The 15,611-nt window shown below is 41.7% G+C and overlaps 1 protein-coding gene across 1 annotated transcript in view; it reads left to right on the top strand.

The window, feature by feature from the left end:
* csmd2 (CUB and Sushi multiple domains 2) overlaps positions 1-15,611 on the top strand; it is a 530,601-nt gene that overhangs the window by 323,775 nt on the left and 191,215 nt on the right. Inside the window, exons 8-9 of the mRNA XM_042506230.2 lie at positions 2,060-2,254; positions 6,993-7,200. Coding sequence (XP_042362164.1) covers positions 2,060-2,254; positions 6,993-7,200 — 403 coding nt within the window. The remainder of the gene's footprint in view (positions 1-2,059; positions 2,255-6,992; positions 7,201-15,611) is intronic.

Here is a 15,611-nt window from a genome sequence, read left to right as displayed (position 1 = left end):
GGTAACCTACACACACACACACACATACACACACATCCCAAATCAAGCACCTAGAGGTCATGTTTGTTGTCTGATGGTGGACTGGACACAAACTGTTTGTAGTCGATTTATTTACCAGCCAGTTAATTCCACAGCTCAAGCCCTGTGGAATGCGCTGTTGGATAAAATGATTGATTTGTCCTTGTTAGACCTTGCTGTTAGGAAGTTTTAGCTTAGCTGGCTACAGAGGGGAAAAGATGACAACAAACAAACAAAATAACGTTTTTTTTTTTTCTGAAAAAAAAAAAAAAAATGAAAATGAGACATACAAAAAAGAGTGTCGGAAAGAGGACTCCAAGCATCTTAATATTCATTTTGTATCGCTGAAACTCACTTAACCTCATTTATCTATAAACCAAATGAAAAACATTTTCCAAACTGAATATGGGGTTGGGTTTCTTGTTGAGATAAACATTTCTCCTGTGCAACCAAAATAATCTACTTGCCTTTGAAATGTTCTAATCTTTTCACTACATTATGAAGCTGGAGACATCCGATACGGTAGAAAAGCAAGTGTGCATCGAGTGTGATGTTGAGGTGCCAGTAGGCTGTGTTACTGTATAGAAGCCATTCTGTCCTCTCCGTTGTTCAGCCCAGTGCCTGTGGAGAGACTGAGTTCCATCCAAAGTCCAGCACATATCCTGGCCAGCTCCCTCGCTGTGTGGGACTGGGGCTGCGAGCTGGATGACAAGAGTGCACGTGTGTGCATTGCATGTTTTTGGTTTTTTTTTCAGACCTCTTAGGATTTATTGTTTGAGATGCAGCAAACAAAACAATTATCCCATTACACAACTTTATATAGTATTTTGGAGCAAATAGTAACATAGACTTTGCCATTCTACTGTATGTCATCAAGGTGAACAGAAGCTACAATCGTGTGCCTTTTACTGCAAGACTGAGGCAAGAGGTTCAGGAAAAAGAGACTGGCTGAACTTCCTTTGAACCTGATTTGCATAATAACACACAATTAGACAAGGATCTGTCAATACTGGGCTCACTTATTTGCATGCAAATACATGATTGGAAATGCTGCGATGGTTGGTCAACACAGTATCCATAAGTGACTGAGAGACTGCCATGATTATCTGAAGCACTATAGGGAAATGAAACTGAAGATGTAAATATCCTGCAGTGCCTAAACAGTGTCTAAAAATAGTGTTATTTTACATATCATGGTACTTTTACTGCAGTTACCCACGTCAACAAACTACAAAAGGGCAACTTGCAATAAAGGGTTGAGAGGGGTGTGCATACACAAGGATGTGCAAAGCTAGTGATGCAGACTTTTATTAACCGCACATCGGTATCAGACAATTTTTTCTTTGTTGACTGCCATCGGTCTGTCATAAAATAAGATGACATTCATTGATGGCCGTGGTGAATGTTTTCTGTTGTGTCACATCAGTTTTGTGCAGGCTAAAAAGCAGCGTTCCAGACCATGAATGTCCGGTCGTCCTGAGGAAATAGACATATAAACATGTTTGGGATGAACAGATCTTCCCTGGGATGCCTAAGGACACAGTAAACTCACTATCAACGCATCAGAGGACCTACTCTGTGGTTTTCATCAAATGCTACATAGTGAATAACAAATCTTTGTTGACATTGGCAGAAGGAGAGCAAGTTACATCGAGCTATTCAGCTAATAAAGGTTAAGCTGAGTTGCAATATGATGGGTTCAAGCTCTTCGGTAAAAATGAGCATTGGGCGAGGATTAAATCAGAACGCTCTTCTGATGTGTTCAAGTGTAATCTCATCAGATGTAATTTCTTAGTTTCCCAGGCACAAAATGGGGAATACAAAAACAAAAATAACCCCCCCAGATACACTGACATGAGCAGGTGGCCCTGTGTGTGTGTGTGTGTGTGTGTGTGTGTGTGTGTGTGTGTGTGTGTGTGTCATTGTCACCAGACTCTTCTGTACTTTTCCCTGCTTTTCTGTCTCTTGTCAGTTCTAACTCGATGCAGTGCCACAGACTGTCTCATTAACTGTCCATTTTCTCCCCTCTCTCTCTCTGTAGCTCTGCCCAGCTACACTTGTGGTAATCCTGGACAGTTACTCAACGGCCACCAGCAGGGGTCCACGTTCAACATTGGGGACAAAATCCGCTACAGCTGCAGCCCGGGCTATGTGCTGGAGGGTCACACCACCCTGTCCTGCCTTGCCACCTCAGCTGGTACTGCTGCATGGGATTTTCCTCTACCCTACTGCAGAGGTATGTCAGAGGGAGAGCGGGGAAGTGTTCATCAGAAAAGGCCGAATTTTGAATATATATATATATATACATAGTATTATCATATCCAATTTAAGTGGCTTTGTGGGGACATATAAGCCTCTCAGGGCTGACATAATCAACTTAAGTTTGGTGAATGTTTGTTAAAATAGCTAATATTATTTAATAGATAAATAACAAAGATAAATTAAGTGCTGCAATAATATTGAGGCCATTTTGCCATCACCTTTTAAACTGGATTAAAATATGCCAAGTCTGGATAATACCAACTGACAACAGAATGGCTGGACCAAGCGTCCCAGTCAACATGCACAAAGGTAATCCCTTCATCATTTAAAAATGTGACTTGCACTACTGAAACGTGACACATGATAATTTACAATGTAAGAAGGGAGTGCTGATTTGCTTTAATGGCTTGTTTGACAAGTGCTCTTAGGTTTGTTAGGTACAAGTACATAAAAATAGGATCCAGGAAGTCTTTAAGTAGTGTAGACAACCATGGAAAAAAACCCAAGGAACTTGTCCATCAGGAGAAATAATCTCATGCATTTATTCTTTGAGCAAAGGCAATCTAACAGACAAACTTAAGAGACTTCATGAATTCTGTTTTTTTGTAAATGAAATTGGTTATTTAGTATATCAAGCATCTGATACACTGAAAAATCACAGTATTGTAAATGACAACACTGATGTTGTTTTTGAAATGAAGAGTAACCAGCCATCTTTAGCTCACCAGTTGATAAAACCCATCCTTTAACTCATACACACAGTTCCACAGGCCTCCACATGATCTCACAAGGGTTTCTGTGGTTGTACTGATATCTTATTTACCATGACAGGACCTCATGTGTTAGCTCCCAGTCAGGTGCTTGTGCCAGTTGTCCTTCCCTCACAGTTAGCAAGCACCCCTGCGGCAGCGACACCTGCTAGTGTGTGTTGTCTGACCCAACATGACACAGTTCTTGAAAATGGTTCACTGTGGGCAAATGTGATGCTATTGTACAGAATTTTGCAGAATTTGTATAAAATTTAATTTTCACATGATTGAAATGCATGCGTATGATGACAGTTTGCATGTCCGCGTATGTCCATTTGTTGCGGCCATGTGGCCAATGGTTTGTGTCAGTGTGCCTGCTGCGCAGAGCGCTGAGACACTGTGCCATCTGCAGTGAGGCCGGGAGTCAGGAAGCCCACATAGGAACACACATGGCTGGGCACCACGCGCCAGCTCATTCCCCACCCACCCAGTCACATGCACATGCCTGTTCTCCATTTAAACACATTGAAATATGTAATTATTATGCGTAGCTATTATGCACATGATTTGGTTTCAATTGTACATTTTATGTAAGAAACTGTGAAGAATTCTGTCATCTGCTTTCCCTCTGTCTTTTCTCTATAATTCACTAACAATTCGCTGTTCAGACATAAAATAGACTCTTTCATTCTCCTCCTCCATGCCCAGCCAGGCTCCTTCCTGGAAGCAAAAAAAAAAAAGCCCCAGCACTAAAGGATGTGATTATGCCACCTTTTCAGCAGAAATTACACGCCAACAAGTTTTAGAAACTGGGATTTTCCCCTGCGATTAATTGAGGTCTCCCAGTGCCACATAAAAGTCAAGGTGTACACCTGAGTGCTCCTTGTATTGTTAATGTCACTCCAATTATAGAGCCTGCCCATATGTGTAAAAGCAGAACTGATGCTGTAGTTTGGGAGCAGGGGAGAACATTTTGGCACGGTCACCTTTCTGGACTCAGGAGAGGGCAAACGTGCCAGCGCTGTCTGGCCGTAGATGATAGCCAGCCATTGATGGCACAGATAATGTTTTACATTTCCTCTCTTATTCTCATCAACTTGCTCTCTTAGCTATAATCTCAAAAACTACATCACAGTTGTCATGAGCATACTTATAAGTGATTTAACATCACTCTTTTATTCCGTTTCTGACACTTTTTCCTAACCCCTGAGAATATTTTTCCATAAAAAGGCTCACTACTGACAAGTTCTAAATGTCACACAGCTTATATCTACAGCATCTACATGCACACACATCTATTTATCTACGGTTCATGCACACACTTCATTCCACCTATTTCAAAAGCACCCTGATTTTTAGTGGTTTCACATTTAGTTGTCCCAATAAAATCCTAAAATGTACTTTTCAAGCTTTAGCTGTTTGGTGTATATGAACATGCATTTTGCTGGCATGCATGTTTCTATAGCTTGCATGCGTTGCCTTTATTTCCCCATATCATGGTTACAATAAAACCCAGAAGAATCAAAGCAGCCCGCTCCTTTATGGAAGACCATGACATCCTATGTGACAGCCTGAAAATATGTACTGTTCAGCCATGGGAAGCATCCTGACATCTACAACCTCACATGCACACCTCACATACTGACGTGTTCAACAGTTTTTGGTTTCACACGGTCTATGGTATAGATACTTAGTTTTCTATTGTGGTAGAGCACCTGCATCGACCAGTGGCAGCCACAAAATGGAGAGAGCGACGGAGGGAGTCAAGGTGAAGGAGAGAGTTTGCAGTCAGAGAGTTCCCCTCAAGTGTGAAGAAACTGTCTTGTGTGGAATATCAATGCACTTCGTCATCCTTTTTTCTGTCTACCTTCTACTTCCCGTCACTCCCACTGCAACAATCACCTGTCACCCCTCTCGCCATCTCTCTCTTCCCTCATTGTCCACCCTCCCTCTGCACTTTCCTCTCACCCATCCTCGCTTGTCACCTGTCATCCCCTTCTCCTCGCCCTTCTGTCGTGGTTTCCCTCCTATTCAAGTTCACACCTCACAAGTTTCTGCTCGTCCGTACACTCACTTGCCCTCCCTTAGGGGGGTTGCCGTGGTGACAGGTAGGATGGATGATGGACAGGGCCTGGCGCCTCTGAGCTCCTCCTTCCCTCTTCCAACACACCGCACACACAGCTAGCTGGCTGCCCATTAATGAATCCACCACCCCAGCACAGAGGCGCACCCATAGACACACACATCATTTTAGAAGCAGTAACAGCGCAGAGGTGTTACTCAGACTTCTTTTGATGTGTCCCCTCTGTTCACCCATACATACTGTAGTGATGTATACACACCATATTTTCAAATCTGTATTTCCAAGCAGGAATTGCAGTTCAGATATGCATTTTTAAAAGCTGCTCTGTAATGAATATATCACAAGCTGTGCAGGGAATTGTCCTGGCAACACACTAAATTCATGTTTTGCTATTTAATGGTCTACTTAAAGAAGTCTTAAGGACGAAAGAGCTGCTTTGATTAAGACAAATATGAATTAATCAGAATTTAATCACCCCCCCCCACCCCCCGTTGCATTAAGTTGCATCACACACTCTACACCATTCTGTGCTGATGGTAAAAGCCCGAGGCTTTTTTGAAACCCTATGACTGATGTCTCTCTGGCCTATGGCGAAAATTGCAGACAAAGGAACAATATGCTGTAACTCAATGAGACATTTTCATGTTACTAAATTTAAAAGTCTGCATTTTGGCTTATAGCAAAAAGATAATTTAGGGCCAGAAAAAAACGTAAAATGCTAGAAAGCACTGAAGGTTCCTGTCAAACTTCATCCACAAAGTTACAAAGTTAAGCCTGTGTAATTTAGTTTGGAAGACCTCTCTTGCTGAATCATTAGGTCTGTGTCATCAGTTTCATCAGTCTTCAACATATCTGTCATCTTAATGTATTCTCAAAGCTACTAAGCAGCTAGATATTAAATGAGCTTATACGATATCTGTCCAATTATGCTCTTATTATGGACATTTTATACATTAAGTTCAGGGTTGCTCAAAATTTTGATGACTGAGTGCCAATTTGGTGAGCCAGCATTTAATGGGGGCTGCACAGGAAAAGTGCAGTTTGCGAGCTGTCCACTGAAAACGCAAACTTAAGCCAATAGAGCCCAGGTGGAACTCTTCGTTCTTTTTGTTCCTTAGCCGTAGTTTGAGTTGTAGGGTGGTTAATTGATCTGTTGATCCAGTTAGAGCTGATCAGATTGATGGATGACAGGAGCTGCAGCAGAGTGGGTGAATGCAAACCTTTACACTCAGCTCAATAACAGTTAAATTTCGCTTTCACTGCGCCTCGCGTTCCGAATAACAGAACAGTTGATATATTCAGGTAGCGCTCCTTTGAACATTCCAGCTCCAAAAATATAAAATCAGTAAATGGCGACCACCACAAATAAATTATGTGTGGGAAACTTTGCTATATACAGCCAATACATTTTGGAAAATTATATGTTATTTGTTATGACATAATGTGTTTGCGTGTTTATGACATCAGAAGGTCTCTTTTAATTGAGAGAGTTTTAGGTCATGTGTTTCAGAGTGAGCCTGTTACTTTGAGTGAGCGTCGTATTATTGGTCTTTTGTACAGTCTGTGAGTATGTTTTATCTTTAAAAGGTTCACATAATCAATGCCGTATTATAGCTGGGCCACTATGGTACAGGTCTTGAAAAAGCTTACAATAGCCAGTTAGGATTTTAATGACTGCTTGCGGGTCAAAGCTGACCTTTAGCTGCAGTTAAACTGCAGTTTGTGTTTATTAGCCTTTTACTGCCTTGCCTCGCCTACTGTTTCCATTTGTCTGTACATCTTCAATTATCTCTGCACCACAAGTCCGGGATTATCTTTGTTTATACCTCCCTCTTTCAGTTAGCTTTTCAACATTTTTTTCTCTCATGTGCTCCTTGCAGCGGATGATGGGTGTGGTGGGACACTGCGGGGCCAGAGTGGGGTGATCACCACCCCCAATTACCCAGCTGAGTACAACAACAACGCTGACTGCACCTGGACCGTGCTGGCAGAGCCAGGAGACACCATTGCCCTGGTTTTCTCTGACTTTCAGCTGGAGGACGACTATGACCTACTGGAGGTCAGCGGCACAGAGGGCTCTTCACAGTGGTGAGTAGTCAGCCTCCAGCAATTTGTCTGGAGAGTAAGCTGAGCAAGGGACAGAAAGGGAAGAGGAGTCCACTGGTGCACCACCTGCCCACAGGCACTTTAGTAGATGAAGGAATGAGCTGGTTGAAGTATGGTTGGAAGTGGCTGGGTGTTGTGCTGGTCCAGTGGAACTAAGCCAGCTTAGAGTGACTGTGTCTGGACCATAGCGGCCTGAGATATCTCTGGAGAAAAGCAGAGGAGCAGGAATCAATACAGACATCAGGGTAGTCAAATATCAAATGCTGTGGGTGGGATCTTTGAAATAAAATAATAAATACAGAGATAAAGCATTTATGCGATATGCAGTTCACAGCTTTTTTTCCCCCCCATCTGGGTGTATCATGTAGTCTGTGGTTTTAAAGTGTAATTTGAACACTCAATCTTGGTCACACAGCCTCACTCATTCTCTCAATTACTCAGTCTCACACAAACACACATGCTCAGCTCTAATGATGAAGAGGTAGGATATCCTGGTGTCACTGTGGGTCTCTCACCATCTGTGGCAGCTCCTCCTCTCTCTGACAACTCTCTCAGCTCACGAAGTAATTAGTGAGCTCGATTACCACCACCAGCCGTATAGTGTTGTTTCACCCACACTTAACACACACACAAGCGCGCGCACGCATGCACACACAGAGCCATGCCCATATGGGCAGAAACGGACATGTGCACATATGTATTCACACTTTCATAAATGTGTGCTGGCACTTGGAGAACTTGTACAAACAGATGTACTTTTTCACACTCTCTCTGCCACTTTGTTCCTCTCTCGCTCACAAGCCTGATGTTAGCGTGAAAAGTATACATAGATTGAAAACAGGTGGATGGATGCACCTAATATACACCAGGCAAAATCAACTGCACTTTCTTTGTTTTGGAATATATATAAAAGTGCAGGTTTAGTTCCAGGATCATGTAGGAGACAGGCGGTTCGGATAAACAAGAGAAGACAGAGGAGACTTTGAAGTTACAGCCACAGGCAGCTGGCAGGAAGGGACACAGAGTAACATCGGCTGAGCTATTAAACACTTGAAACAAACTGACGCGCGCAGAGAAAGATGGAGTGATAGAGAACTGTTGATAGAGGAAAAGGGTTCAGAAAGAATATATGAGAAGTCATCTTAGAGTGAGATGGCCCCAGGAAACTTGTGTCACTTTCACTCATTCACTCAGTAGTTAAGCAAAAACGCATCCTGAGAAGAACTTGATAGACTCTGAGCGGTCTTAAAACTGAGAATTGTGCCTTGTAGCTTGATATTCAAGTCTCTTTGAATCTCTGGATGGCCAACTGAGAGTTGATTGCTTCCCAGACTACCACAGACGGCAGCCTGACTATGCGTCCATTGCAGATTTTACGTTGTCATCAGCTTCATGTCCCGGACTTTGATATAGTCTCTGTTGTCCCGTTGGGCTCCCAAATTTCTACAGTCTGTCATCTTTGTGGCGATTGTTGCCAAGGGCGTCATGGTGGTGCCCCTGCAGCATGGCTACACTGTCTTAAAGAGCAAAGGAAAACAGTGGGAAGAAAGTGTCTTGAAAAGAGAGAGAGGGGCTATTGGCAAGCGATGCAGAGTGCAAGTCACAGTTGATCGTGCACATTGCAAGGAAAAGGCAGCACAGGGGACAGGGGACACGATGCAGGCATGCTGGCTTGCCTCTATTGTTTCATTTTTCTTTCTAGTCATGCTAGCTTGGGTTTTATGCACAAAGTGTTGACTTCAAAAGTGTTGGCGGTTTCCTTCCAAAACCTAAAAACTCCCCAGCCTATTTTCAACATTACAACTTTATCTCTGAGGTGTCTGAGTGGTGTGGTATCTATAATTTTGGAGTTTAAAGGGAGGAGTAAGGACAGACAAAGGGGGTGACAGGGTCAAACAGTAGGAGCAAGCAGGCACCAGAGGAGAGAGGTGGAGAGGAGGGCAGGACCTTCGGAGTAGAGGATGGACATGGAAGTGAGACACTAGATAGATGGGTGGAGGGCTAACACCTTCCCAGCTGGTGGCCAATTAGAGAGGTTAGGTGGGATGCTATGATGGTGCTGACCTAAAGCACACATCATCTCAGTGAAGGGCTCAGTGGGCCCTCTCTCTCTCTCTATCACACACACACACACACACACACACACACACACACACACACACACACACACACACACACACACCATATAATTGGCTGTGACTTATCCATTCTGGTTTGCACAGGGATAAGTTATAGTTAAATTTAAAATACTGTTCTTTTATTTCAGGTTGAGTATTATAACCAGAGGTGGGGGGAATAATGCGATATTTTGTATGGCAATATTGTATCAATGCACAGACACCAAGTAGTGATTTTTTATTATAGATATTATTAATATTGCATATACAAAAACTTTTGGTAGCATAAAAGAATAATAAAATCAATTTGGTTTTTTTCAGTCCACTAGATACATTTTATCTGCAATAAAAATGATTAAAGTGGGATGAAAATACTGAATAGGAAAAAACAAATTTAAATGTAGTTTTTTGCTTTATTTGCAGTTGAAAAAAGGTAATAAATCACAATATATCAGAATATATGTTTTTGCAATACTCAACATATTGCAAAACATTTGAAATTACAATAATATTGTCGTGACCTATTGTGATAGTATCATAGCTGGGTCCTCTGAGCATTGTCTCATTAAGCTTATTGTACAAGGACATATGCATTATATATAGTCAGAAAAGAATTGGATTTTTTTCTCTTCTCATCTAAAACCATGTATTTGCTGCTTTCATGGGTCGTATGTCTTCTCCGAAGTTAGCAGGCACAATGTCATACATCCTTGTGGCCTTACCAAATGGCAAGAATGAAGGTGTTATTGTGCTTTTATATTTTCACAGTTATAGACTGTGTAAATTGTTGGCATCCCACTATCCCATTGGCTACCTAATTCAAACTGTGGGGTGATCTGGGAGCACTATTGATTGATACCTGACTGACAGGTTGAGTGTTCCAATAGAAGAAGAGAGGCCAGGGATCAGGGTCAAAACTGCGTGGCACTGATCGATCCACAAGAACTCAAATGAAAGTGGGTCAAGTTTACACCCCCCCCCCCTCCTCCCCCCTCCTGTTGTGCGTCTTTTTGTGTGTTTCGAGATGAACAGAATGAACCAGAGTAAACAACATCAATCACAATCAACAACATCACCCCTTTGCATATGTGAATCTGATCTTGCACGTTTACATTCTTTTCTGCCGCACCATCCGCTGCTTGATTGGCAGCCCTTGCAGAGTTAGCATTCTGAAGAGGCACCAGGAGAACCCAGCCTTGAAAACTGACTTCAGGAGCTGAGATGTGCATGCGGATTGAATGTGGCAGTGGGGAAGAGCTGGTAAAAATGGCAACTGAATTCCTCTGCATTACCCCGGCAGGACTTCTCCCGTGTTGCTTGCCCAGGGGAACACATTACTCTGCCATTACACTGTTTGCATCCACATTGATTTTCTTCCCCATCACCATCCACTTTGAGGCAATGTAAATAACGCCTGACGCTCGCCAATTGCCAAATGCTCATTCGCCTGCTTGCTACTAAGTGGAACTCACAACTATTTGACTTGTAATTTTCTTTGGCGCTGAATTGTTTTGCAAAGAACCATAATGCATTTTCATCTTCCAATAGTGCTCCCTCGAGATGTTGAGAGCAGCTCTCGCAACACCTTGGATACTGTAAATAGAGAGTATAAAGCCCCCGAATCTGGAGTTGAAAGCATTCTGAATATTGCCATTACTCCCTTGGTTCTACAAAAAAAAAAAAAAAATCATCCTGTTGAAAAAATTGTCGCATTACAGTTCACTGATTGCACCATTTTACAGAAAATGTTCCCAAACAAAACTTGTCTTTATTTTCCGTTCTGGTAACTTTTGCAAACTATATTTCCCATGAGAGTAGTCTTTTCCTCTCCTTTTTCCATGCAACCCTTTGCTGACACAAAGCTGCCTGTGTAAATGCAACTTATTTCTTCCTGTAAGAAGATCTGAGAGCCATATGAGTTTTGATCCCTCTAGGTAGCCTCCTATCCTTTCTCCTCTCCCTTTTAACCCCACACCCTATGGACCTGAGACACTAACATTTAGCAAGCATATGGATTACCCTGCAGTGGTGATATGTGTCAGCTTGTCTCAACCCGTGGAGGGAGCACGTCTGTGTTTGTGTGAGTGAGACAGAAAGAGATAAAGAGTTGTTGGAGGAGAGTACAGAACACTGGATATATATTGATTGGCTGTTAGGTTGACTCACCTGAGAGTGAGTGAATGGTCTTCGGAACGGCTTTTTAAGTCCAGGGGCTGTTTTCTCCAGTTTCCGATGGGAGTTGCAGCAATATGAGTGTTTCATTTTTGTGGAGATAAATGCCTCAACTTTTGTTTTTGTGTTTTCAAAGGGATTGGTAAAGTTTTTTCATGTTGGGGCTCAGGAGATTTAGGTTTGGGTTTACTGCAGTTGAGATTCAGGTCCAATTTACCGTAGGTGATCCTTTAACAGATTTGTGTGCATCAGTCAGTACATAAAATATTTCGTTTTTTGCCCTTATTTTGAAAAGATAGTATTCCTGCAAAGCTTTTTCCATTGATAATGAAAATTAATACTTCACTAATATTCCTGTTTATATGCAGCCGTCTATACTTACACTATATAACTTCCGTTCCTGAAAAGGTCAGTGTTGTGATGTGTGCACATATCCAAAAACCTGCTGATATCCAAGTCTGGCATAATGTTTAAAAATATGTGTTTCGTCTCCTGACCAGAAATGTCCTTTTCAGTATGTATCTTCAGCCTTGCAAACCCTTGGGAGTTGGTTTGTGTACCATGATGATGCACAGGCCTGACCATTAAAGGCAAGAGGCCCTGTGTTGTATTTGTGCAGTGAAAACCACAGTTAAGACACATATTCCTAATGCGCCATATACATGCCCAATTAATGATATTAAAACCTGACTAATTATGGCATATCTTAATGTCTTAACCCAAAAACTGGTACATTCAGAATAAGGACTAACTCAGAATTTGCTGTTTGCAAGACCTGTATGAAATTCATAATGTTATCATAATCAGAAAAATAGGGGAATATCCGTGTGCACATATGTATGCATACACTGATTAAAGTGTGTATATTTACACTTGTATGTGAATGTGTTTGTGTGCATGCAAATACCATTTATTTCATGGGTAACAAGCTTGTACTCTGGACTCCTTCATGGACTCCACAGTGGCATTCATCATGTCAAGCAAAAGGCCTACAGATTTACCCCCTTTTAAGTATTTCCTGTAATAAAACAGTCACAGCAAGAGTGTGTACAGAAGTGAGTAATTGTGCAACATGTCCTCTGACCATTGTTTGCCTGGCAGCACAAGAATATGCAGTTGCCCACCTGTAATCCCCAAAGTCCCCTGCTTGAAAACATAATTTATTGTACGTTTGGGCGCTAAGGCAGTTATTTTCAGCAAGGGAATACAGAGTATTGGCAGCATATGCAGGGGCACTTTGCATAGCTGTGTTTTTAAATGGATATGGTGTGATTGTTGAGTGGGCGTATATTTTCTGTGTGGATGTTGAATACATTTTTTTCCCCCTATTTCTTATGCTGTGGCTTGTTTCTCTCAACACGGACTGATGGAGTAAAGGAAGTGTTTCACTTTGGAGCTTTACCGGTAATTCACCACAACATCACTAGTCTAGTCACGTCTCGGAGGGTCTGACTCTGGCGTTTTCTCTCCCTCTCACTGTCTCTCTTTATCTTTCTCAGTCAGCCTCTCTCTCTCTCCTCGCTATGTGGGTGTCATAAAGCATTTGAGTGGATAGTTTGGTCTGATTGTCTAATGAAAGTCTATAGTCTTTCATTATACATCCTATAGTCATTTACTGTAAGTAGTGCTCTAGTCGTAAAAAACACACACAAATCATCCCAAAGCAAAAGTAAACTATGGATAATGAATAGCGTGCTTTGCTTTCAGTGAAGTTTTCCAGATTTTAGACTTTGAGTTGCAGCCCAAGGTATTTGTCAAGTGCATGACAGAAGATTTTCTTTTGATTTGTGCATTCACAAACACCGGTTACTGTTGACTCATGTATTCCCCTAACTTTGCATGTCTGTTGCAATGGGGATGATGTGCATATCTAAAAGCCCACAACTATACTTCTCTGAACTTTACAATGGAGAAAGCTCATGCAGAGATAAACATTGGTTGAGATGGAAATGTCTCGCGGCTGATGCGAGGGATGGTAATGAAGCCCTGACGCACGTCAAGGATCATCACATCAAAGACAACAACAAAAAAAGAGCCCCCAGATCGCGTTATGAGCGGGTTATATTTACCAGTCGCATCTATCACATCCTCTTATCATACTGGATCTAGATACCTGTCTGTCTCTCTCTGTCCTACCTGTTCTTTATTTCACTGCCTACTTCCACAGACTCTCCAGACTCATCTAACACTTTATATTGTCCTGTTCTTCACTCTGAAGATGGCTGTCAGACATGTAGTTGTTCTTGCTTTGGTTCTTAAAAGCTTAATCATGCAAAAACCATAATTCTAACTATGGGAGTTGGATGTAGTGTAAATGTGATAAGTGCTTTTACAACATTAAAGGGGTTTTGACACCTTTTGCTTTTCCTTCAATCTAAGAGAACATGCTGTACTTGTACAAATATTTATGACAGCTAAACCTACAGTAACTATTATTTTTCAGAATTTTTGTGTTCCAAAGACAGTAAAGCTCCTCACACTATTGTAGATCTCCTCCCGTGTCCACCAAAAGGGAAATCAATAATTCATCATGTCTAATTTGTAAATTTAGCATAGCATTATCAGTTTGTTGGGTTTTCTGCTGAACAGCTATAATGTATGTTCATACTGTATGTATTTTGAATAGATTGATAGATAGACTTTATTGTACACCTCAGTGGAAGTGTGTCTTTGGCTTCACTTAAACACAGCAAAGGTAGATACAAACACATAATACATTACACTATTAAAAACGCACAGATGTACAATGTACACAGTACAATAGTGCAAACAGACAGGTAGGAACAATAATACTAATCCTGGGTTAGCCTGTGTAAAGCATTGGTGTCAGGATTCACCTGAATATTAGATGTCTTTAAAACTTGGTCTACCAACTGTAATTTTTTTCTTTCCCCGATACTTAATACAAATTGAATTTCAAAAAGTCAGCTCTGCTGTCTTCTTGGATGTCTTTTTTTCTCTATTCTTCACCTCCTTTTTTCTGCAGTGTCAGCTTTTTACATCTAAACCAGTTTGGCTTATCGGCCTGTGCTCGACCATAGGATCAATAGCTGTCTTTGCCAGTCACTCCACCGCAGCCCTTAAAGTCTGTTTGTCTGAGTCAGGATTTATTAACAGCAGCACTTGGTTGAGGACTCAATCTGCAACGTGCCATCGATCAAAACTGCAGTTATGATGAACTTTGCGCCACCCGCCAAGAAATGCTCCAGCGGAACATTATCTCAAACACCTGGTGCCTTGCTGCAGATTGGCTCACCCCAGCACTCCACACTTTGTTACTCCCGCTGTCAAATTGCTCAGGCTAAGAGCTGGAGAAGGGATTTGGAGTGCAGGAAGCAAGGTTAGTGAAAATGGGCCAAAGCAGACCCATGTATTCTATCAACCCTTCAGGCCTCCATGTGTGTTCTCAGTTATATTGTCAAAATGAAACTGCGGCAAGCACAGAAAGGGAAGGCAATCTATTCTTCATTATTACAAATCATTAATTGATCATTGATCATCTGTGTTATGTTAAAAAACAGCAGGTGCAGCAATTTACTAGGCAGTATTTAGTCAAACCTATAAACCAGCTCCCCCGAGGCAAGCAGCTTGGAGAGCAATGTGTCTGTGTAAGCATGTCTAGCCATGTGTTACCTCACTCCCATCCCAGTGAGACCGGAGAACACGTAGAGGTTAGAGGTAATGGCCCAGATCAATGTGCCCTGACTGGGTGTCTCTTTAGTTGTGTTTACTAAGTACTGCACCATTGGGATCCAATCTGTCGCTTTTAACAGTCCCACAGATGCACTAATGGCTTATGATTGTACACTGAGACATATTTAAGTTTTGCACATTGGCGCCCTGGGCGTGCAAATTGATTTTTTTTTTAATTTTAAGAAACATTATTTTATTTGTGCAAGAAAGACTTTCATCAGTGTCCTCATGGGAGAATTTGGATACTGAGTGTCCATATTGCAGTAGCTACTGTACTGTAATACATTTATGACATTTAGAAAATATATTTGTGAGTAATCCTCATATCCAATTTTTTTCTCTTGATCTACAATCGCCAAAATGCTTAATCCTGCTCTTTCGGACACTGGAGCGGAGGGTATGTTTATCTTC

This window comes from Plectropomus leopardus, chromosome 17, assembly GCF_026936395.1.
Source record: "Plectropomus leopardus strain MGB_pleo_1.0 chromosome 17, ASM2693639v1, whole genome shotgun sequence".
Taxonomy (NCBI): Eukaryota; Metazoa; Chordata; class Actinopteri; order Perciformes; family Serranidae; genus Plectropomus; species Plectropomus leopardus.
This window is presented reverse-complemented; position numbering and strand designations above follow the sequence as displayed.